The sequence below is a fragment of the Saccostrea echinata genome, unplaced genomic scaffold (genome assembly GCF_033153115.1).
Source record: "Saccostrea echinata isolate AGI-Se365-2 ecotype Australia unplaced genomic scaffold, CSIRO_AGI_Sech_v1 ptg000001l, whole genome shotgun sequence".
Classification (NCBI taxonomy): domain Eukaryota; kingdom Metazoa; phylum Mollusca; class Bivalvia; order Ostreida; family Ostreidae; genus Saccostrea; species Saccostrea echinata.
Genome location: NW_026889750.1, coordinates 5,585,909 through 5,609,418, shown reverse-complemented (window position 1 = coordinate 5,609,418; position 23,510 = coordinate 5,585,909). Strand labels below are relative to the sequence as shown.

The following is a 23,510-nucleotide window of genomic DNA, read 5'->3' as shown; positions in this document are numbered from 1 at the left end:
TGAGCATAAAATGAGCAGGTGAGCATATGACCCATGGGCCTCTTATGTTAGTATTTAAAATAATAAAATCGACTAAAATTGGAACTTGAAAAATCATTTTTTTTTTTTTTACCCTCATTTGGCACCAAGGGTGAAAATAAAAATTCTGAAACCTTATTGCAGGACACCTCCAATCACCTTACAAAAATAAAATGTCTACGACGTAAAATGTTTGAGGAGTTCTTGGTACAAGGTTTTTGTAAAATGAAAATCATTGTTTTCCGACTCTATTTGGCCCCAAGAGTGAAAATGAAAATTCCAAAACCTTATTGTACATCTGCAGATCACTAAAACCATCTTACAAAAGATGAAATTGCTACTGCATAAAATGTATGGGAAGTTTCAGGAACCAAAAACGTTTTTAACTCCCATTTGGCCCCTAGGGTAAAAATGAAAATTCCAAACCCTTATATTACACATCACAGAACACCCTCAATCATCTTGCAAAAGATAAGATGGATACTGTGTAAAATGCTTCACAATTCAGGATGTTGTAAGATAAAAAACGTGGTTTATCGACACCCATTTGACGCCAAGGGTGAAAATGAAAATTCTGAAACACCAGCTACAGGACACCACCTATCATATTCCAAAAGATGAATTGGTTACTGCTTAAATTGTAAGAGAAGTTCGAGGAAGAAGAAAGTGTGGCAGACGGACCAGGATAACAACAATATACCCGAAATTTCTTTAGAAAGTGAGGGTATAAAAATTCCATCCTACATTTTAAAGAATTTTAGAGGTTCTTCCATATATCACAAAAGAAGAATACGACTAAACCCTTTAAGTTTCATGTTAGTGTGGGTATGTGTAGAAAAATAAGCACTCCAGTAAACATTTACACTTACAATAATTTATTCTTGTAGTAGACTTAAATCCATATCTCTGCAAAATCAACCTTGCAATTATTAAAGATTGATATACTAGGTCTTTTATGATGTGATATCCTAGGCCTCTGGGTTTACGAAACTGTTGTTTGGTGATAAAGATTCGTAGTCTTTGATTGTTGCAGACCTAATACACCATCTTAGTTGCATCATAACCAACAGAATAAAAGGAAAACGGATTTCATTATTAATTTATTAATGAGCAAGTAAAAACAAAAGTAGAAAATAAATTCATTAAAAAAAATAACAAACAGTTTATGAGTATAATATTTACATAATGTGTGACACAAAGCAACGTTAACTGTCTCTCAAACTCGAATACCCACACTTTTACAAGAAACAAGTTATGATTATGATGACAGTGTTAACAGATCAGTTACTTTTCAGGATGTGCACTTTGCCTTGAGAGCAACCAACCATCAGATCTCCATTGCAGCCCCTCACAATATCGGTGGGAGGATACCGTCTATTTCTGTAGAGGGTACCCAGAAACTTACCCTCAGTGTCTATCAGCTGCACGGAATATGAATGGGCTTCACTCACCACAACATTACTTTTGTCATCAAAACAAAGTCCAACAGGACAAAACTTTGTGGTCTTTTCGTCCATATTTGATTCATTACCGCGATACCGGAACTTCAGTCGACCATACTTATCGAGAAGGATAATCTCACCTTCCTTTTCACTTTTCATGTTGCAGACGGCAATGTCTCCATTTGTTCCAACTTGGATTTTCCATGGGACAGTAAAAAGAGGCACGCCAAGGGACTCGAACTGTATTTCAACTGTCTTTTCACCAGATTGTGTGTATTTGAAAACAACCCTACGTCCTGTTGAGGTGGCGAAAGCATCTTCGTCAGAAATGGAACCATCGATAGCCCCAACGAGAATTTCTCCTGTTGACCATGAAGTGCAAACAGATATTGGTTTTAAAGGAGCCAAGTTAATCAAGTCAATAACGGATCCACTTTTCGTGCATTTCTTGATCGTCCGGTCGCCCTTGCAACAGACGAGAAGTTCCTCTTCGCGGGTAACGCATATTCCTGCTATTTGCCATTCGGGATCAACGTCAATTGAGTGCAAAGTCTCTCCTAGAACATTGGTCTGATATATCTTCTTGGCAGTATTCGAAAAAATCCACAATCTGTCTACGTTCCTATTCTGCATTTTAACTTGTATCTGAAAGAATAACGTTTCCTTTCTAACGACAGCAACAACGAAAGCTATTCAAATCAATCTGTTTAAAAAAAAAAGTTTAAAAATAAATACAATTGAAAAAGGTCCTCTAGATTTCAGTACTCACTTTCAATTGTTCGGAAGGTATCGCTGTATTAAAACTACCTGTTGTCACCAATCTGCTTGTACCACCTGGAACGAGAGGTTTTATAGTAGATGGCGATGGTGACGTAATCGCGTTACGTCGCTTAAAAGCAGAAAGGCATGCTTGGCATCTGCTGTTCACAAAGTTTCTCGTGTTAAGTTAAACAAATATTGTCCTCGCGGTGTCAGCTTCGCGATCTCATTCATAATCAGGGCGACAGATAACCGTGTTTATCCGCGACATCAGCGTCGGTGTGGGGATGAAGATCTGTACCACCGTGCATGTACACTCAGAGATAATTTACCTAGTACTATGGAATGTTTAAACACATCATGTAATCTTGATAATGAGAACAACAGACTTGAGATTTGGACCACGTTGATTGTAAATATGATCACGTGCAATTAAAACGCAGTAAAACTTATGAAATTGAAATAAATTTAATAATGAATTAATGTACTGAGTATTCAGCGAGTAATATCTTAATTTATTGAGTAAATTGGGGTTTTTTTTAAAATAATAAAAAGTTTTTTCAGTTGTGTTGTACGGGAAATAACCGTTGCCACACTGCTAAAAAAAAAAATAGTCACGTAACCCGCGAAATCGGGTTACGTAATTTTTTCATGCTATAATACATTTGTAATTGCAGCCGTTACTAGTATAGAAAATTAAAAAGTAGGACAATTTATTATTTATATTTTATATCTGTCTTTAAATGATTCATATTAAGTAGGTGGAAATGCATAAAATAATATATTATATAGATGGAGGAGCTATGAAACAGCTGACCTTTAGCACTTCTATATTTGGAGTTACAGATGGCTTAAACAAACCGTTAATCTAACTAATTTAGAAGTAAATTGTTTTTTGCTTCAGAAAGTTTCTATAGCAATGACAGATAACAGCAATACGCTTTTCAAAAAAATATTCAGTTTATATACCAGTATATCTACAATAGCTCATGTAACAAACAATTAGAGGAATATACACTAAAGAAACTTTTAAAAAATTTCAGAATTGTGCTAAAGAAATTTATAGAAATATACTTTATATTTAAAAAACAAAACGGAAAATTGTATTTGGACGAATATCAAAAATATTAATCAAAGGTAAAATTCACTTGATAACATACAAGAGAAATGATATGGTATGCCAATACTATTCCATGTTTTATTGGTACATGTACATAATTATGTACTGGGGTCATAAAAGGGCTGTAATCTGAACTTTGGCTGAATCTGCACCCAGTGACTTTATCCACCATCCAGTTTGATACCGGTTAAGTGTGATCTGAACTAGATAAGGTCAAGTAAGCGTAAATCTGAACACCTAAATAGGTAAACAAGACTTATATATACATTATTTTAACTCATGAGCTTATGAAATGTGAAAATAACGAATAGTGACCCTGCTCAAAGGTCCATTTAAACAATACGAATTGTGAGTAATTGTGAGTCAACACGGACCTCAGAAGTGGGATCAGGTGTCATGGAGGAGTAAACATCCCCTGTCGACCATTAATCCTGTTTTCCTTGTCAGGATTGGGTAAACGGAAAATTTGTAGACAATTTAGTGTGAAGATAATGCCCTAACAATTTGTATGAAAGACGTCAGTCAACATTAGACATAACGAGAGATTACATGGGTGTATTTGCAAACAAAGTCAATGTATCGACCATAGAATTTGCGAAATGTTGGCTTTAAACGACATTGTTGATATCCTTGTATCATCAACTTATTTGTCAATGGCCTCCCTCGTTTTAGAAATTGTTCGTATATAGAAAATGCTCTTGTGTATGGAATCAACTATGGGACATTAACTCCTTACGCAGGTGATATGCTATATTGCTACATAAATAAGAGAAGGTAACGATAGAAAAGGTGCATGAAGTCATCACGTTTATCATAACGTTTCGTTGTTAGTTTGCAATCAATGCATTTCTCTAGAAAAAATAACTAAATATGAAGTGTGTCAAACTCTGAGTTTTCTTTTATTTCGAGCTCATTGGGATATATAATAATTCAAATCAATGTAAGAGTGAACATGAATATTGTTAATTGATAAAACGCCGTCGATATATATAATTGAAGGCCACAGCAAGATTGTTTTTTTTTTTCAAAATAAGTTTGCAGATATTATTTTTAGCTCACCTCGACGAAGTAGAGATGAGCTTATGCTATACCCACGGCGTCGGTGACGGCGTCCCGGTTAAAGTTTTAGGAGCAAGTCCATTCCAAAGTAACTATTAGCCCTACCTGGACCAAACTTGCATGGATGATGCATCTAGGGATGGACACTACTACTCTTGCTTCGGATGCTGGATCTGACCTACATTTTCCAGTTGAGTGACCACGTTAAAGTTTTTGAAGCAGGTCCATTCCCAATTAACTATAAGCCCTACTTGACCAAACTTGCACGGATGATGCATCTAGGGATGGACACTACCACACTTGCTGCTGGATCTGACCTAGATATTCCAGATGAGTGACCAGTTTAAAGTATTTGGAGCAGGTCCATTCCCAAGTAACTATAAGCCCTACCTTGACCGAACTTGTATGGATGATGCATCTTGGGATGTACGCTAATCAACCTGCTTCGGATGCTGGATTTGACCTAGATTTTCCACATGAGTGAATTTTAGCCATATTTTAACCAAATTACCATGGATGATGTAGCTAGGGATGGTCACTTCCAGACTTGCTTTGGATTCTGAATCCGACCTACATTTTCCAGATGAGTGATCAGAATAATTTTTTTGGAGTTTGGAGTAGCTATATAACATTATGGCCTGTCATGATTAAACTTGCATGGATGGTGCATCTAAGGATGAAAACTTCCAGACTTACTTTGGATGTTGGAACTGACCAAAATTTTCTTGATTAGTAAACAGGATAAATGTTTTTTGAACAGGTCTATTTACAAGTAACTATAAGTCGTACTTAAACCAAACTTGCATGAATATTGATCTTGGGATGTACACTAACTAAAAAAAGAATATGATGTGAAATTTGCCTTACTTGAAGATAACATTCGTCGAGGTAAGCTTCGTAATCTTTGATTACCTATGTTTTATGTTTGCTTATGCTATTTTCCAGTGCAGGTTTAACGATTTGAAAAAGGTCCATTCCCAAGTTACTACAAGACATGCCTGGAAAAACAATAGAGGGATACGCAATATCAATCTTCCATTATTTTAATCCTATTACGGTACTTTAGGCAAGTTTTTTTTTTTTTAATATCAATAAAAGGATTTACATGCCCTCAATATCAGCATGGCCATACCGGTTCTTTTTTACATTGTGAGTGACCAAATTATTTTTTTTGGATCAGAACCAGTCCTTATTTGTAAGCCTCACTTGAACTAACACAATCCATATTAATCAGTCTTCCCTTGAAATTATTACACGTACATGTAACAACAAAAGCTTAGGCATCCATTTTTTCACTATCAAGTCTAAAGATACAATGTACCACTTCCTCCATAAAATGTCTTGGTTATAGGGACTGGAAGTTTTGATCTAGATGTTTTACAATGCATGACTATATACTGAAGATTGTGACGGTACAAAATGATATTGTCGTTCTGTACATATTGTCGTCGGTGATAATATGTACCCATCCCACTGCACATATTGTCGTCCATCGGTACATATTGTCACCGGCTGAAAAATTACACATGTACATATTGTCGCCGGCGACATTATGTGCCTAACCTCACTGCACATATTGTCGCCCCACAGTTAGAGTTTTTATGTTGTAGTTTTGTGAATGTAATTTGTGTGTAAATCACACAGAGATGTCTCTTAGGCTATTACATGCAGCGCCATTGTGACGGTACATATTGTCGCCGGTGACATTGTGTACCTCCCAGAACTGCACATATTGTCGTCCGTCGGCATATATTGTCGTACGCTGTACATATTGTCGCCGGCCACAAGATTTGCATACATTTACTGCACATATTGGGATAATGATGAAGCTAGGCTGCACAAACGCAACATACATGGACAGATATCTTTAATTTGAAATATTTATTCGAATTGTATCCACTCTAAAAAAAAAATTCAATGATATCGAGTGGACTTAGAGTTTTAACCATTTTCATATAACTTCTATAGCAGGTTTATTAAACAAGAGGTTCATGGGCCACAACGCTCACATGAGACACTAGTTCTGGCCCTGTTGTTTTGTATAAGATTCTTCCCCAATATATATGTATTCTTTTGTAAAATTTTGATCGCCTTTTGTGACTCCACCCTAAACACTGGGGCCATGATTTGAACAAGAAATGAATATACTTTTCCAGAGGAAGCCTTCACTTTAACATGATTCATTATGGCTTAAAAAGCTTTGTTGTTCTTAAGAAGAGGAGTTTTAAAAATATTTCCCATGTAATCCCTACTGTGGCCCGCCCTACCCCTGAGGACCATGATCTGAACAATTTACAACCTAGACTAAGTAAGTAAGCTTCCTAAGTTTCTTTCTTTCTTTTTTATATATTTCAATGTAAAATTTTGATTCCCTATGATGGCCCCACCCTACCCCCGTGGACTACGATCTGAACATTTTAGAAATAACATTAGAATCAACACTACTTCAGAAAGCATTCACCAAAATGTCATCTTATCTGGTCCAGTGGATCTTGAGAAGATTTTTTTTTATAACACAGCCCTATTTTTGCCTTTTCTTGATCATCTTCCCTTGGAAGGGGCCTTGTACATGTACAGTATTGCAAGTCAACTGTCTGTCTGTCTAGCTCCCTTCGTGTGTGTGTGTGTTTTTCAATCTCTCTTCATTACCCCAGTAAATATTTGTCAAAACAAAAATCGACAATATGCCGATGCTTGACTACATTTTGTCGTCCATTATGTAGGAGGAAAATAAGGCTCGTCGGTGACAATATGTACCAATGGATGACAATATGAGCAGTGAGGGTTGGTACATGTACATACTGTCACCAATGACAATATGTACCGTAACAAGGATTTCTAAATACATGTATATGCAAAGAATTTATCCTCCAATTTCGTGAGAAGCAGCACTCACAAAATATATGCTTATATTGCTGAAACAAATGTAAAATTAAATCATTTGATCAACAGTCCTTTCGCGATTTCGTTTTCAAATCAATTCGCAATATTATGTACAAGCGTAAAATAAGAAAACTATTTAGTTACAATAAAAGGTAATAAAGAATCCATCTGACTTCATGTATACTTCTATAGCACAAGGGACATGCAAAATATCCTCATCAAACACTACTAGCTATGAGACCTAAATATTAACATGAAGCAATATATATATAATAAAATTTACTTTTTAACAACAGTTTTTATTGATTGTATAGTGCCAAAAATAATCAACAATAAAAACAATTTAAGATCACTCTGTTAACTAGACAGTGTATGATCTAACAACAAATAAAACTAAATTCAACATAGTACTCACACTAGCAAGTATAACAGAAAAAATAGGAATATACAACACAATTATCATTCTTGAGACAAGCATATAATTCTCACTTTTCAATAATTTCAAGATTTCCATAGCAAAACTTTTTAAAGAAAAATTACAACACACAACAACACTACAACAGTGATAAAGTTAAATTTTTTCTGAATCATCATTATAGTACAAGTATTACCAGTTCAAATATTTCATATCATATGCAATTAAATATTGAAACTTCTTGTAAACAAGGGGGAAAAATGAAGAAGTAAAGGCAGTATGACCAAATTGAAAAGCGTTTACAAGTCAATATAGAGAAACCTTGATTGTTATGATCAGTCCTAAACACAAGGAATGGAGTCAGATACATGCCCCTTAAAATCATTTACCAACACAAGGTATAAAGTCAAAGTCATTTACCTATACAAGGTTTATAGTCAGAGCCATTTACTAATGCACGAATTAAAGTCAGTAAGCTAACACTTTGCTATTCCTAAATTATTCATATATATAACTTTATGGAAGTTAATTGACAAGTTATGCTCTTCATTTGGGCAGATTATTTTATATGGGCAAATTCTGCTTTATTTGGGTGGTGAAACTGTTTTTTAGTTGGACATATTTTTTTTTAAAGGGCAAAAAAAAGTGAAGATATAGTGTAAAAACTAAAGAAATAGAATAAGATCTATTTCATTGTTAATTTTTTTTTAAAATATGTAATGTACATGAAATATGTCACAAAAGTCTAACAATACTACTGGAAAAATACATAAGTAAGCACACTCAAAATTTAGTGCAATTTTTCTCAGCAACTGATTAGCATAATAAATTAGTTTATTAGGGGCCACATATATACATGTATTTGATTTAGTACTACAATTTGACGACTATTGTTATTTATATTCTTCAAATATATAAAGTACATGAATTACATGAGAAAGAAAACAGAATAAAAGACTGTGTAGTGATAATCTACTCTAAACTAAAATTTATTTTATATCAATCTTTTTTTTAAAACCATATTTCTTTATGTCAGCTTGATGTCATTCATTTGATCATTCATTTGATCATTCATAAGCAACTCATTGCTAAGGGTGAACATTACTCTTGAAAAATTATTAGTACTTTCGATTAATTGATACGTTTTCAGATGTAAAATAAAGCAAGAACATTAGTCTATATGCTTCATGGAGTTATATTATTATCTGCAAAACAATTCATAATTTTTGTCCTTCTTTGCCAATAGATGACCTATACCAAAATTGGTTCAGCAGTTTATGAGGAGAATTAAGCCAAAAATGTTCAAATGTTAATGCATAATGGACAATGACAGATGAAAACAGATAGCAGTAGATCACCTGAGTGACTCAGGTGACCTAAAATGTTGCACAAATGAAAGAAATGACTTTTGAAAAATCTGCCCAAATGAAATGCACCCCTCATATACCAATTTCAAGGTCACAACTAAAGGCATTGGTAACCCTCAGTGGCATTATTGAAATTGATGAGGAAGGAAAATTCCATCTTCAATTTCTAGCGTTGTGCCCAAGATCAACTCTCTTGGTGGTCTTCTTCGAAAAATCTTTGGGCTATTTACCTACATGTACTTGCATTGCAAAAAGGCCATGATAAGACAAGCTCATCTTCACAAGAAATAACAGTTTTTTTTTCATTTAAAAATCAAAGTATAAAGGTCAAGGCCAAAATTAATCTCAATGGGAATATTTGAAACATCTTGAGTTTGTAGATCAAACTATGAATATGTCACACATGACAAAGCTAAATGAAACTGTTGTTGAAGATGCCTATGGGGGGCAGATGAACAAAAATCACATTAAATCCATAGACCAAAAATCCACTGGACTTTGCTTTACAATCTGGCAAATAAATCAAAAATTTAAGAAATGATTCAAATTTTCATAAATTCTGAAAATATCTACATTCAATATTCAGGAGTTTGTCTCTGTTGTCTTGTTTTAATGATAGTACAGGCTCTGATCAAACCATGATGGCCTTAGAAACATCACTTGCTTTCTTTTTACTTCTAGGATAGTCTTCATCAACTGTCACATCTTGACTGTCAGCTATCTCAAATTCAGAATTCTGAAAATATTTGTTAAGTTTGTCAAAACAAAATTTGGCAGACAGTTTAAAGAAAACATCAGCAGTCTTTCTAGTAACTTTTGCAGTTCGTAATCATTGCCAAAAATACCCAAATCTTGATATATTTAGAATATTAAGATATTACTCCATTTTTAGAACTTGCATAATCACAAAGTCCAATTCTTTTCCTAGTTCCAAATCAAGCCATACATGTGATATGTACCGGCTGTACGCAAAATGTAGTTTTTCGAGCCCATTCATCGTGTACCGGCGGGACACCAAAATTCACGGAATATGAAAATTTGTACAGTATTTTGAATTTCTCGCTAAATGCCGCCATTTTCCTCTCATTCTCGCTCGCGAGACACTGGAAAACGTCACCTGTGTTTGACCCTTGACCTTCTGATAATTGTGTAGTGTACACAAACCATCGCGTGCGAAGTGTGAACTGCCAATTGGGATAATTACATGTAGCTTGCTATAAATCCGTATCAAATACCCCTTCAGGTAGCTTTATTTTTTAAGGGGTACTTAATTACTGTTAATGTTTCGTATACGTAACTTGATTGAAAAAAATTAAGCCAACTTCTAAAGTTGATATACATGTACATGACTTAATATACGTGAATCTGACCCAGATCTTCGTAGGTATAAAATATACGATGTTTATTACAATGATTACGATGAAATTTCAGAAGAATTTAAGCGATATTTTATACCGTTTTTTGTACCGTTTTTTGATGGGCAGTGTACAGTTTTTTTCACCCAAATTCCAGTTTTTTTATGGCTCCTGTACAGTTTTGTGGTCTTTGACTTATCACATGTATGTCAAGCATACTGCTAAATAATTTTGCCATGCAATGCTAATAATTTCTTTTAACAATTATATTTTCTAAGAATCTAAAACATAAATCATTAACAGCAAATTCTAAATTCATTTTGGTTCATTAACACAGAGAAAGTGAAAAGTACCGGATATTTATAGAAAAGATAATTCACTAAAACTTCAACATACCTCATATATCTTTGAGCAAGCTCTTTTCTTGCCTTTCCTCTGAATCTGCTGAGAGTCTTTACCATCATCAGGTTTCTTTTGCAGAAGACGAGGACTTTGTCTGACCTACATTTTTCAATGCATCAGAATATAAATCATGTTCTATACATGTGTTTTTTGATCATATCAGAGAATTACCTCGGCAAACAATTATTAAAGTAAGAATCTATTTCATGAAGAACGATTTCATTTGAAATGCCAACTCTTAATTTAGTTAACACTGCTGCTGATTAACCATACTTCTGCTTTTATCATTACACCTAAAGCTTCATATTGAAGTGCAAATTTTGCAATTATTTTGATTTTTATGCTTCAAAAATTTTCACACAAAATGCTGTTCTTTTCTCATTAGTAATTTTTAATTTCTGGAGATGGTCTAACGAGTCTTCTGGCTTTTAATTCCAAAAATTTACACTTCAGTGAAAACATAAATACATGTATACATGTGTTACCTCTGAAATAGGTCCCAGTTTCTTTTTCCTTCGCTTTTTCTGTTCCCCAAGCTCCATATCTTCAGTCATATCAGTAATTTTCTCTATATGCTATTTTAAGCAATGGAAAGAAACAATGCATTGTTACAAATGTTATTCTGTCCTCATACCATGAGAATGGACACAATTAGGTAATAATTAATCATCACTAAATGATTTTTTTTTAACCTACTAAAACATTTGATTATTTATAGCCTTGAACTTTCTTGGGAAGAAGATATTTCATAGGGTTTATCTGTTCCCTTGTAAACATGGAACCTCTTTTGTATCGATCCTCATTCTCGCACCAAGGGCATAATTTGAACAATACAGAACATCAGGATGCTTTTACCCAATGATTCTGCTAAACTGGTTGTCCACTAGAAGATCTTTATATGACCCTACCTCATTTTCACCTAAAGCAAGTCTAGTAGTGTGCATCCCTAGATACATCATCCATGCACGTTTGCATTAGGTAGGGCTTGAAATTACTCTGGAATGAACCTGCTCCAAAAACTTTAACCTGGTCAATCATCCTAAAAATGTGGGTCAGATCCAACATCCCAAGCAAATCTGGTATTGTGCATCCCTAGATGCATCATCCATGCAAGTTCAGTCACCAAAAGGCTTATAGTTACTTGAGAATGCTCCAAAACATTAACCTGATCACTTACCTGGAAAATGTAGGTCAGGTCCAGCATCAAAACCAATGTGATATATGTATTGTATACCCCTAGATGTTTCATCCATGCAAATTTGGTTAACATACTTGGGAATAATATCTACTCCAAAAACCTTTAACCTGCTCAAATGAAAGAAAAAGTGAGCAAGCTCACATACCCCACGCTCCCCCAAAACTCAACAATGCAACATGTAATGAATGGCACAGTGCATTTTAAATACACAGTATAATTCAAAAAGGGGCATTACTTGCAAAAAATCATCACATCAAAACTTCTTGCATATAAGGACATTCAAATCTTTGTATGTTACAAATTTAATTGGGCTGAAGTTTCTAGATAAATAATGGAATCAAAATTTCTTGGTAATATACAAATCTATATATTATGTCTGAAAAGTTTCAGGAAATTCAGTGCGGGAGTTATGCTGACAAACTGTTATTTAAATTCCTCAGTGATTTCGATTTGTTAATGAGTGTAAGTCCATGTCCAACACATGACAATTTACACATTTAAATAATTGATGGAAATAAAATTATGATGTAGTCATATGAATTTGTTTATATACTGTACTTATGAAAAATTATTTAAGGCAAAAAAGCACCAATTTGAGGAAAGTGGGGGGGGGGGGGGGAGGGAGAGAGAGAACTATCCAAGATTTTGTGTGTGTGTGTTAAATCATTAATATTTTGATCTCAAAATCAATAGGGGTCTTTTAATGTCATAAAATATTTCACATAAAATTTCATTACAAAACCTGATTCCAGTGGATTTCCTTATTACCTAGCTGGAAAGTTTCTTTAATAATAGGCAAAACTTTTAAGGCAAAAATAATGGAATCGGAAATTCTTGGTAATATGCACATCTACACACTGTGTACTAAATATCTACAAAGTTTAACCAAATTCTGTGCAGCGGTTTAAGAGGAGTTGCACTAACAAACTGTTCGTCTCTATATTCAAGATATGGCCAAAAATCTAAGTTGAAAAGTGCCAAAATTCCCAGAAAAATAAAGGAATCGGAATTTCCTGGTAATATGCACATCTACACACTGTGTACTAAATATCTACAAAGTTTAACCAAATTCTGTGCAGCGGTTTAAGAGGAGTTGCACTAACAAACTGTTCGTCTCTATATTCAAGATATGGCCAAAAATCTAAGTTGAAAAGTGCCAAAATTCCCAGAAAAATAAAGGAATCGGAATTTCCTGGTAATGTGCACATCTACACATTGTGTCCTAAATATCTGCAAAGTTTGACCAAATTCTGTGCAGCGGTTTATGAGGAGTTGCACTGACAAACTGTTCGTCTCTATATTCAAGATATGGCCAAAAATCTAAGTTGAAAAGTGCCAAAATTTCCAGAAAAAATAAAGGAATTGGAATTTCCTGGTAATATGTACATGTACACATTGTGTCCTAAATACCTGCAAAGTTTGACCAAATTCTTTGCAGCGGTTTATGAGGAGTTGCGCTGACAAAAAAACAGGACTGACTGACGGGTCAAAAACATTATACCTCAAGCAACTTGTTGCGTGGGGTATAAAAACGTTAACCTGGTCATTTTTAATAAATATATTGGCTAAAAATGCAGAAACCTTACTGGTACAGTGAAACATACTAGATGCATCATCCATGCATCACTGATCAATATAAGGCATAGATGTACTCTAAAAGAAATCTGCTCAAAAAACTTTAATCTGTGGACATTAATAAGCTCCCCCCGATTTCTGAGGTGAGCTTATCACTCTTTTTTTTCTTTTTTCTTACTTACCTTTTCAGTTGAATCAATATCTTGTATCTCTTCCATCTAAAATGGAGAACAAGAAGTCAGAACGTACCTCTAAAAGTTCAGATTGAAATGCTCTGATTCATGAGAGCTTATCACATCAAATTAATTTGAATCTACTGTAGATTACTGGTACTATATTTTTGTAACACCTTATTTTCGTGACATAGCTACATGTATTTGGTATTTAAAAGCGAGACACAATTTTCACAAACTGTAGCGATTGTTGTATATAATCCTTAACAGTACAAATATATGTGAGAATGAAAATTTCACAAGCAGTCTCGCACAGTTACACAAAAATAAAGTTCTCGCAAATAAAAAGTGATTTACCTTTCAATATTAATTAATACAAAAAATTATGTATCATCATGTAGTTTCATGTTATCATCAAATTAAAAAATTGATGAAAAGAAAGGTGGAGGTTTTTTTCAGCATACCTTATTTTCTTGATTGGTAATCACAGTTTTATTAATAAGGTACTTTTCCAACCCTTCACTCATTATTTTCTCATTGTCTACCATTTTCCCTAGCCTAAAAAAGATACATGCATCTTACACTGCAAGTAAGTAAATCTATATTATTCATTACACCAGTAAAATGTACAATGTTGTACTTGAGTATACTTAAATATCTCACTTTTTTCCTTTCCCCGAATTCTTAACATATCCTTCCTTTTCCATCCTGTCAATGAGTCCATGTGCAATGTTCACTTCTACTCCAAGCCTCTTAGCAAGACTTGGTGCAACAACTCTGCTGGATTCAGTAGTTGCCATCAGTGCTCTTCTATACAGACATGTTGTCTACAATAAAGAACAAGGTGCATGAGTGGGCTACTGTTTTGCCCAAAGAGCAGAGTTACAAAACACTTGTTGGAATGTCTTGTTCGGTCACACAATAGTAAGAAATCAAAAAGAAGTGATGAGAAGCCCTTGGCATTGTGTCATGCTGTTTTGGTTCCTCAATGCAAGGATGATCAAAGTACAATGGGGTTTCATTATTACAGTGATGGCCCGATCGAGTGAAACCTGTTTAGAATTCTATTCATTATCCAATTTATATCTTATTCTGTGAACCATGTTATGCTCAGGCTCACAGAATATTCTGGTCCTTGTAGCTATTATTGCTAAACTGCATTTTGATTGACTATATTTCCATTTTTCCCATTAGATCAGAGGTTTTATTTTTTTTTTTTTTAATTAACAGATTCACCATAGCTTTTGCTATGGAAAAAACATAAAACATCTTTTTTTTTCCTTATGACACACACACACAGATTACAGACCCTATCACTTCCGTTTGATTAATATGACTATGTAACCAGTAAATTTCAGAAAAAAAATCACAATTAACTGATAAGCAATTCTGCATTGACTATCATCTTTAATACATTTCTGTGAAATCATGCTTTAAGTACTGGTAGTAGTATTCACCTGAATAGCAATAGGACTCAGCTTGTACAGATACGGATCTGTTGGCTGCTTTATAGGATCGTCTTTCTGTTAAAACAAAGAAAGGTCATCTCAATTTTTTACATTACCATTACACGAGACATGCTTTTTATGGCATTTTTTAGCTAAATTGATTGAGTATAAATTTCTTAGAATACTTACATCAGCACAGACATCACACACATGGTGTTCTGGGGCCTCATATTCCTCCTTAATACAGAAGCACAGCCCATGTTGCCAGTACTTGCAAATTGCACATAATACCATCAGACCGTCATCCTACAATTAAAAAGAATTCAATGGTATGTTACACAAGCTGTTACAATACTAAGGACAATCTTCACAGTGCTGGTATTCAAAGTATGGCTAACCTCATTACAACCACATGGACATCTGACCCCAAATTCCTCCTCTGTTTCTGTCATCTGACTCATTTCAGAGCCAAGCATTTCAACAGCTTTACCATCAGAACCTAAAAACATGCATATCATAAAATACCTACAAGTATTTCCAACTAAAGAGAATCAAGAAATCTGACAAGAAAATACTAAACCACTCTCTATAGTCAACTCATACTTTTACCCTCATCATTAGCTCACTTATATCACTATGATTACCCCAATACATAGTGCCTTTGTTTGAATCTATTATAAATAGATATTAACTCTGTCTTTTAAGGTAAATATTCACTTACTATATCTAGAACTATTACTTAAAGGTTGGAATATCATTTTTTTTAACCTTTCGTCTAAAATCTTGATCCAATTGCAGATGTGTCTGAGAGAGAAAGTCAGAGACAAACGACAAATCTGCACCAGATAGATTAAAAATAAACCTTTTAAATTTTTTACTTAAATGTTGAAAAAAAAAACTACTGTTTAAAATTTAGAATCAATCATTTACTTTTACATCAAAGAACTGAGGGAAAATTAAATCCCACAGCTCCCATACGAAGCATCAAGTAAAGGTAAACATTTTCAAGTTTTTTTGCTTTTTTTTTTTTTGGTAAAATGAAATTTATTATCACAGTGTGTATAACCATGAAGTATTTTGATCTTCAGACTATATGTGTCTAAATTTCAGTAGGTCAGTATCTGAACAATGATGTCTTCTACCTGGAATTTCTGGACTCTCTGTTGGGACCACTGGTGTTGGTTGTGATTCATCTTTCTTTATATTCTCATTTTTTTCAGTGTCCTGAAAGAAGGTAGATTATAACATGTTTTGTCAAAGAAAAGTTCTATATTTAATTGTGCATTTCAATCTTAAAGATTGGTAAGGGTAAATCTCAAGTTTATTAATGTCATTTTCATTATCATACATGGATAGGTTTCGTAACCATCTTTTTTCACATGTTTAACTTTACACACATTTAAGTTTACACATACAAGTCTCGAGGTTTATTAAAACTTTGCTTTAATGTGCATTGTATCATGTGATATCAACATTACCCATATATACATAAAATAACTGAAAATTGCAACAATTATCAGTTATTAGGAGAGAACTAGTGAAATCTGAGGCAACTGCATTCATTCTTTGAGAAAATAATTGCCATGTCAACTACCTTTATCTTTTTCCTCAAAGAGTCTAAATAATATCTTTTTGCTCAAAGAATCTAGAAAAAACTTAAAATGGTCTTCTGAAATCAAGATCAATGCAGTGTTTGAAGCATATTTTACATACAGTGTGAACTTCAGCATCTGTCTTCATCTCAGCTATTTCCTCTTCCTTGATGTCAAACATTGCCTCATTTGTCTTCACCCTCATTTTAATTCTGAAAAAAAAAAAAAATAGATGACTTCTTAAACATTTGTGAAGAAAAAAAAATATTATTGCAAATTACTGTTTACTGAATTATACTTTACATATTATAATTATGTTATCCTTTGTCTTTTATTTAATATGTAATCAGTTGCTTCCTTGCAATTGATTCCATATCACGTTTAAGGGCACATGCAATATTTTTCCAAATGTGTATAGATATACCCTAAATGTAATTTTAAAAACATTGAGAGCAAAACATGTGCCTAGTTTCATATTTATCTTGTGTTTCTGAAGAAGTAAAAACTGCAAAAAAAAATAAAATACCAAACAATTACAGTAAAAACAGATGTGTTTGTAAAATACTGATGCCCCCATATGGCAGCTCAAGGCCAAGGTTTAAGTTTTTCAAATGTAGGTCAAACTCCAAGGCCAAGAATGAAAAAATATTGGTACCCAAAGTAAGGTCTTTTCACAGGAATACACAAGTGAAATATGAAAGCCCTCGCACCAACCATTTAGAGAATATGGCCAAGGTTAAAGTTTTTCAAAAGTAGGTCATACTGCAATGTCAAGGGCATGAGGTCAAAAATACTAATACCAGAGGAAAGGTGTCTTATCACAAGGATTACAAAATCAAAATATGAAAGCCCTAGCACAACTATTCAAAAGTTATAGAAAAGGTCAAAGTTTTTACTGATGCAAGTCAAACTCAAAGGTCAAGGTCAGGTAGTCAAAAATGTTGGTACCCAAAACGAAGGTCTTGTCACAAGGAATACATATGCTATACATAAAAGCCCTAGCTCCAACCAATCAAATTTATGGCTAATGATAAAGTGTTTCAAAAGCAGGTCAAACTCCAAGGTCAAAATTTTGATACCCAAAAAAGTTCTGGTCACATGAAATATATGTGAAACAAGAAGTCTGTGAGCCAATGCTCACTAATAATACCCCCGCTCTGATGTGAATACACGAGTTCAGTTATGGACAGACACAGTGATAATTGACATCGGATTTGTACAAAAATGAATCCCACCATATGGCATGCCTAAACAAAGAGTGTGCTAAAATTTCAAGCATCTGCGATGAGTAGTTGCTGAGAAAACTGCGACCAAAATTTGTTATGTATGGTACAGATAAACAGGAAGTTGGTAAGATAAAGTAGGTAAAATAACAAGGTCAAAACTTTTAATACCCAAGGAAAGGTCGGGTCATATGAAATACACAGTTGAAATCTAAAGGCCCTAGCACCAGCCATTCAAAAGTTATGGCCAAGGTTAAAGTTTGGTGAAATTTTGCAAAAGTAGGTTAAACTCCAAGGTCAAGGTCAAGAAGTCAAATGAGTTGGTACCCAAAGAAAGGTATTGTCACAAGAAATATACATATATGAAATCTCTAGCACCGACCATTTAATAGTAATGGGCAAGGTTAAAGTTTTTGTAGACAAAAAGACAAACAGACGTATGGACAGAGCAAAAACTATATGCCCCCCAATCTTTGATTAAGGGGACATAAAAACATGGTTACAGCAAAATTGTTAAAAACAAATTCACATTTACAAGTGATTTTCATTCCCTGTAATAATAAAATGTATTAAGAACCTATCACATATAATGAATTACATTTATAATGAATCAAAATTGTTTGTCCCTGGCACTTTGCTATAAGTGTAAATGTAACCTTGAAAAACAGATTATGAATCAAATCTGCTCTATTTATCTTATTATGTAATGAATAAAACTGCTTATTTTAGCTATGGGCACATGTAACATGCATAGTCCTTACCTTACTTGTATGGTCATTATGCATGATACATCACTGAATACTATTCCCATTCAGAATAACATTAATGATTTATTCTAAATGTACACGTACTCATTGTCATAAACAAGCAGGGGTGTGCAATTACCATCGCCCGACGCCCGGGGCTACCAATTTTAGAGGTCGGGCTATCATAAATCTATACTGCATTAGCCCGTCGGGCTAGTAAATCTAAAACAAAAGTATACATATATTTACATCGACTGAATTGATATACGAATTAACTTTGTTGTAAAATCATAATCTTTAATTCGTTTTAACCTATATATATATATATATTGTGTTGCTATCGCCAGTCGTTTCAGTGACAGTTATAGTCGAAGTACCTGACAATAACAAAGCGCAAACCATTATTTGTTTTATTTATTTAAACTTAAATGGTTTTTTTTTTTTTTACCTTTTTGTTATACTTATACATGTATTGTTTTCGATACTTAATGGGCTAGTGACTGACAACCTCGGGCTAGTAACTTTGTTACTGCCACTAGCCCGACGGGCTATTAACTAATTTTTGTAATTGCACACCCCTGACAAGTATTGTTAGTATGAACTTAAACTGTGTTTACTTTACATTTCATTATCCTGCAAGTAACAAAACTAATTCCACTTTCAGTGGGAATGAAATAAAACAAGATCGAGGCCCATGGACCACACTATTCCTTTCACATCTGAAGTACATTTCTTTTTAAAACTGAAGAAGTGAATCAAACTCCTTCTTGTAACCCTAAAATTACAGTGCATGTTCAACCATTTTTATGTACAATATGATGACTGCATGTCACCAGATTGATAAATTTGGCCTTGTTAGTTGTTATAATACCCCTAATGAAAGTTTGACAACTCCCCTTTCCCACTTTTTCCAACAGCCACAAAATTTGAATATTACTGCATCTATATTTCATAATAATTTGACAAACTCTAGCCTCCATTTCAACATTTTTTTTATTTTTCTTGTAAGATTTACCTTTTTTCATTTCTAAAGAGCTAGGTTCACTTTATGCATAAAACGGCCCTGTAGATATACCAATTTATTGACTAACACTTTATGTTCCATTTCAAACATCAAGATATAGTAGAGACTTAGTGCTTTCATTTCCTATTAAAAATTTTCTCCTTAAAACCAAGGTCTTGGAAAACAGGCTTCATGGAATATTGCAATGTTCTTGAATTTTAAGGAAAACAAGTATATTTGAGTACTTTCACAGAAAAGAAATAATAGGAGCGCACCCTCTGATCTAAAAAATAAAACACGTTTTGTAATCTTCAGAAATAGTTCAATCATTTAATAGTTGCATATTTTAGATCAGAGGTTGCACTCTATATCAAATATCAAAAAATAGCTTTAAAAATTGGCTTTTTTGCATAATTTTTCAGGATATGAGGAAATTGACGCATTTCATGACGTCATAATGCATTGACTAGCCAGAAAGTTACGTCATTTTTGACAGATATGCAGTCATCAAAGGTCTAAATGATATTTAATGCATTTTCAACTAAAACCAAGCAGTTTCAGTTCTTCTGAAATTCACAGGGCCAAAAAAGGCCCAAAGTGAACCTTGTTCTTTTGTTTTCTCCTTGAATTTTATTATTTACTCTATGGAAATGCTTGCATCAGTTGACCATGGCCCATCCCACCTCAGGGGACATGATTTGAAGAAACTTCAATCTATGTTACATAGGATTGTTTGTATACTAATTTAGTTGCAGTTCTACCATTTCTAACATTTTTTTTTTTTAAGATTGTTCCTTTATATTCCTATGAAATATTAACCTTTATTGTGGCCAAACTCTAGCCTCAATTCTTTTTGAGACAAATTGAATCTACAATGCATGGGAATGCTTGCATATCATTTGTCAGTGGTCCTACTTTCCTTGGAAAAATTTTGCAAAACTTTCCCTACATATATATCTAATTTGGACCCTAATTCTAACCTGGAAGTCAAGATTTAAAAATTTGAATGTATTCAATGTACAGAAGCTTCTGTATAAGTTTTTGTCTTTTCTGGTTCTGTGGTTCTTGAAATCATCTTTTCAATAAGACCACCTTGCTTTCAATATTTTTAAAAATTATCCTACAATGGAAAGTGCATGACCAATCATTAAACTATAAAATTTGAATCATCTTTATCCAAGAATGCATTGAGGCAGTTTAGTTGAAAATGGTAGAGAATGAAAAAAAAATGTAAAAAATTTATATCAAACATACATAAATACATGGGCATACAGCAATACATTCGCCAGACAAACTTCCATCAGAGATGCTCACTTGAGCCTCTGGCTCAGGAGGTAAAATAAACAATGTTTCAAATTAACAAAAATCTGCAAAAATATAATGATCAACAAATAAACATACCTGTGGAAAGGCTAATAAAATAGGCAACATGCAAAAAATAAGTATATATATATGCCATCACATTTTAATTTGCAGCAGTTACACACTGTAAAAATTTAAAATGTAATTTGGTTAAAGTTTCACAAATTGATTTCACTCTTTCATTACACTGGAGGGAAAATTCTGTGCATTAGAAATGTGCTGTATTGTTTTCTATTTGTAAAATTTCCTCCATCCTTCATAACAACCACTCATACTTTTAAAAAGAAGACAAATCTTACAGTTGCAACATCTCCAACATTGATGGTCACTGGTTCCTCTTCATATTTAAAATCTGTACATGTGGATGGCTTAAATCCAGGTGGTTCATATTCTGGAGGAGTTACTACAAAACCAGATGACAATTCATAAATCAATCAAAAAATATGTTTCCCAATTCAGGGGCTGAAAAAAAAAATTTCAAGCACTTGCCCACTGACGAACTGCATGGTCAAAATTCCATGTCCTACCTCAATTTTTACTTGTCTCACTGTAAACTATAAAATAAGGATAAAATAAAGATAACTTTTATGACCAAAAAAAAGTTTCAATTTCATGTAGTAAAACAACAAAACATATTCACTTGAATTTTTTGTTGTCCACTGTTCAGTATTTCATATTCATCACCAAACCAAAAAATGTTTGCATCCTTTTTAGAGTGTGTTGTTTTGAATATTGACAAAAGTTGAAAACTCCAGCCAGAAAGTACCATATATTAAATTTGTGTTGCTATCATACAGTCATGATTTTTGTGATTTATAAAAAATAATTGCTCCATTGTTTTTCTATCTCATACTTGGTATACTTATACAGTTTTGTGGTTCTTTGGCTCTATCATTAATACTGACAATTGTTGATGCTGTTCTTATCGTCAGCCTCTGGTGGTTTCTGCCATTTTACATTTCCAAATATTTTTCCTTAAGTTAGAACAAGAGGCCCAGGGGCCACATCGCTCACCTGAGCACTATGGCTAGGAAAAAGCAGAAATCAGTTCAGTCTTGAAAGGTTGAAAAGTTTAAATAAAAAAGTGGTTCGGGGGGGGGGGGGGGGGGGGGGGGGGGGGGGGGGGGGTCATGAATTGAACAAATTTGAATCTACATTATCTGAGGATGCTTCCAGGTAAATATGACCAATCATGGCTTTGCTGTTCTTGAGAAGAAGATTTTTAAAGATTTAACCTATGTATTCCTATGTAAAACTTTGATCGCCCATTGTGGCCCCACCCGACCCACGGGGGTCATGATTTGGACAAACTTGAATCTACACTACCTGAGGATGCTTCCAGGTAAATATGACCAATCATGGCTTTGCTGTTCTTGAGAAGAAAATTTTTAAAGATTTTTCCTATATATTCCTATGTAAAACTTTGATCGCCCATTGTGGCCCCACCCGACCCCCGGGGGTCATGATTTGAACAAACTTGAATCTACACTACCTGAGGATGCTTCCAGGTAAATATGACCAATCATGGCTTTGCTGTTCTTGAGAAGAAAATTTTTAAAGATTTTTCCTATATATTCCTATGTAAAACTTTGATCGCCCATTGTGGCCCCACCCGACCCCCGGGGGTCATGATTTGAACAAACTTGAATCTACACTACCTGAGGATGCTTCCATGTAAATATGACCAATCATGGCTTTGCTGTTCTTGAGAAGAAGATTTTTTAAAGATTTTTCCTATATATTCCTATGTAAAACTTTGATCACCCATTGTGGCCCCACCCGACCCCCGGGGGTCATGATTTGAACAAACTTGAATCGACACTATCTGAAGATGCTTCCATATAAATATGACCAATAATGGCTTTGCTGTTCTTGAGAAGAAGATTTTTAAAGATTTCTCCTATATATTCCTATGTAAAACTTTGATCCCCCATTGTGGCCCCACCCGACCCCCACGGGTCATGATTTGAACAAACTTGAATCTACACTATCTGAGGATGTTACCATATAAATATGACCAATCATGGCTTTGCTGTTCTTAAGAAGAAGATTTTTAAAGATTATTCCTATATATTCCTATGTAAAACTTTGATCGTCCATTGTGGCCCCACCCGACCCCCGGGGGTCATGATTTGAACAAATTTGAATCTACACTATCTGAGGATGCTACCATATAAATATGACCAATCATGGCTTTGCTGTTCTTGAGAAGAAGATTTTTCCTATATATTCCTATGTAAAACTTTGATCGCCCATTGTGGCCCCACCCGACCCACGGGGGTCATGATTTGAACAAACTTGAATCTACACTATCTGAGGACGCTACCATATAAATATGACCAATCATGGCTTTGCTGTTCTTGAGAAGAA

General features: G+C 34.1%; 2 protein-coding genes across 2 annotated transcripts in view; both read right to left on the bottom strand.

Annotated features, from left to right (window-relative positions):
• Nucleotides 1–1,298: 1,298 nt before the first annotated feature.
• On the bottom strand, nucleotides 1,299–2,093 carry LOC133181932 (uncharacterized). Its single transcript, XM_061316586.1, has one exon. The coding sequence runs from the start codon at nucleotides 2,091–2,093 to the stop codon at nucleotides 1,299–1,301; it is 795 nt and encodes a 264-aa protein (XP_061172570.1).
• A 5,489-nt stretch (nucleotides 2,094–7,582) lies between these two features.
• LOC133184020 (HORMA domain-containing protein 1-like) overlaps nucleotides 7,583–23,510 on the bottom strand; it is a 28,338-nt gene continuing 12,410 nt past the window's right edge. Inside the window, exons 9-21 of the mRNA XM_061318895.1 lie at nucleotides 21,440–21,543; nucleotides 21,180–21,190; nucleotides 16,928–17,018; nucleotides 16,357–16,438; nucleotides 15,613–15,713; nucleotides 15,404–15,520; nucleotides 15,224–15,289; nucleotides 14,430–14,593; nucleotides 14,231–14,324; nucleotides 13,776–13,811; nucleotides 11,306–11,395; nucleotides 10,815–10,919; nucleotides 7,583–9,799 (exon numbers count right to left, since the gene is read on the bottom strand). Coding sequence (XP_061174879.1) covers nucleotides 9,695–9,799; nucleotides 10,815–10,919; nucleotides 11,306–11,395; nucleotides 13,776–13,811; nucleotides 14,231–14,324; nucleotides 14,430–14,593; nucleotides 15,224–15,289; nucleotides 15,404–15,520; nucleotides 15,613–15,713; nucleotides 16,357–16,438; nucleotides 16,928–17,018; nucleotides 21,180–21,190; nucleotides 21,440–21,543 — 1,166 coding nt within the window. The 3' untranslated portion in view covers nucleotides 7,583–9,694. The remainder of the gene's footprint in view (nucleotides 9,800–10,814; nucleotides 10,920–11,305; nucleotides 11,396–13,775; nucleotides 13,812–14,230; nucleotides 14,325–14,429; nucleotides 14,594–15,223; nucleotides 15,290–15,403; nucleotides 15,521–15,612; nucleotides 15,714–16,356; nucleotides 16,439–16,927; nucleotides 17,019–21,179; nucleotides 21,191–21,439; nucleotides 21,544–23,510) is intronic.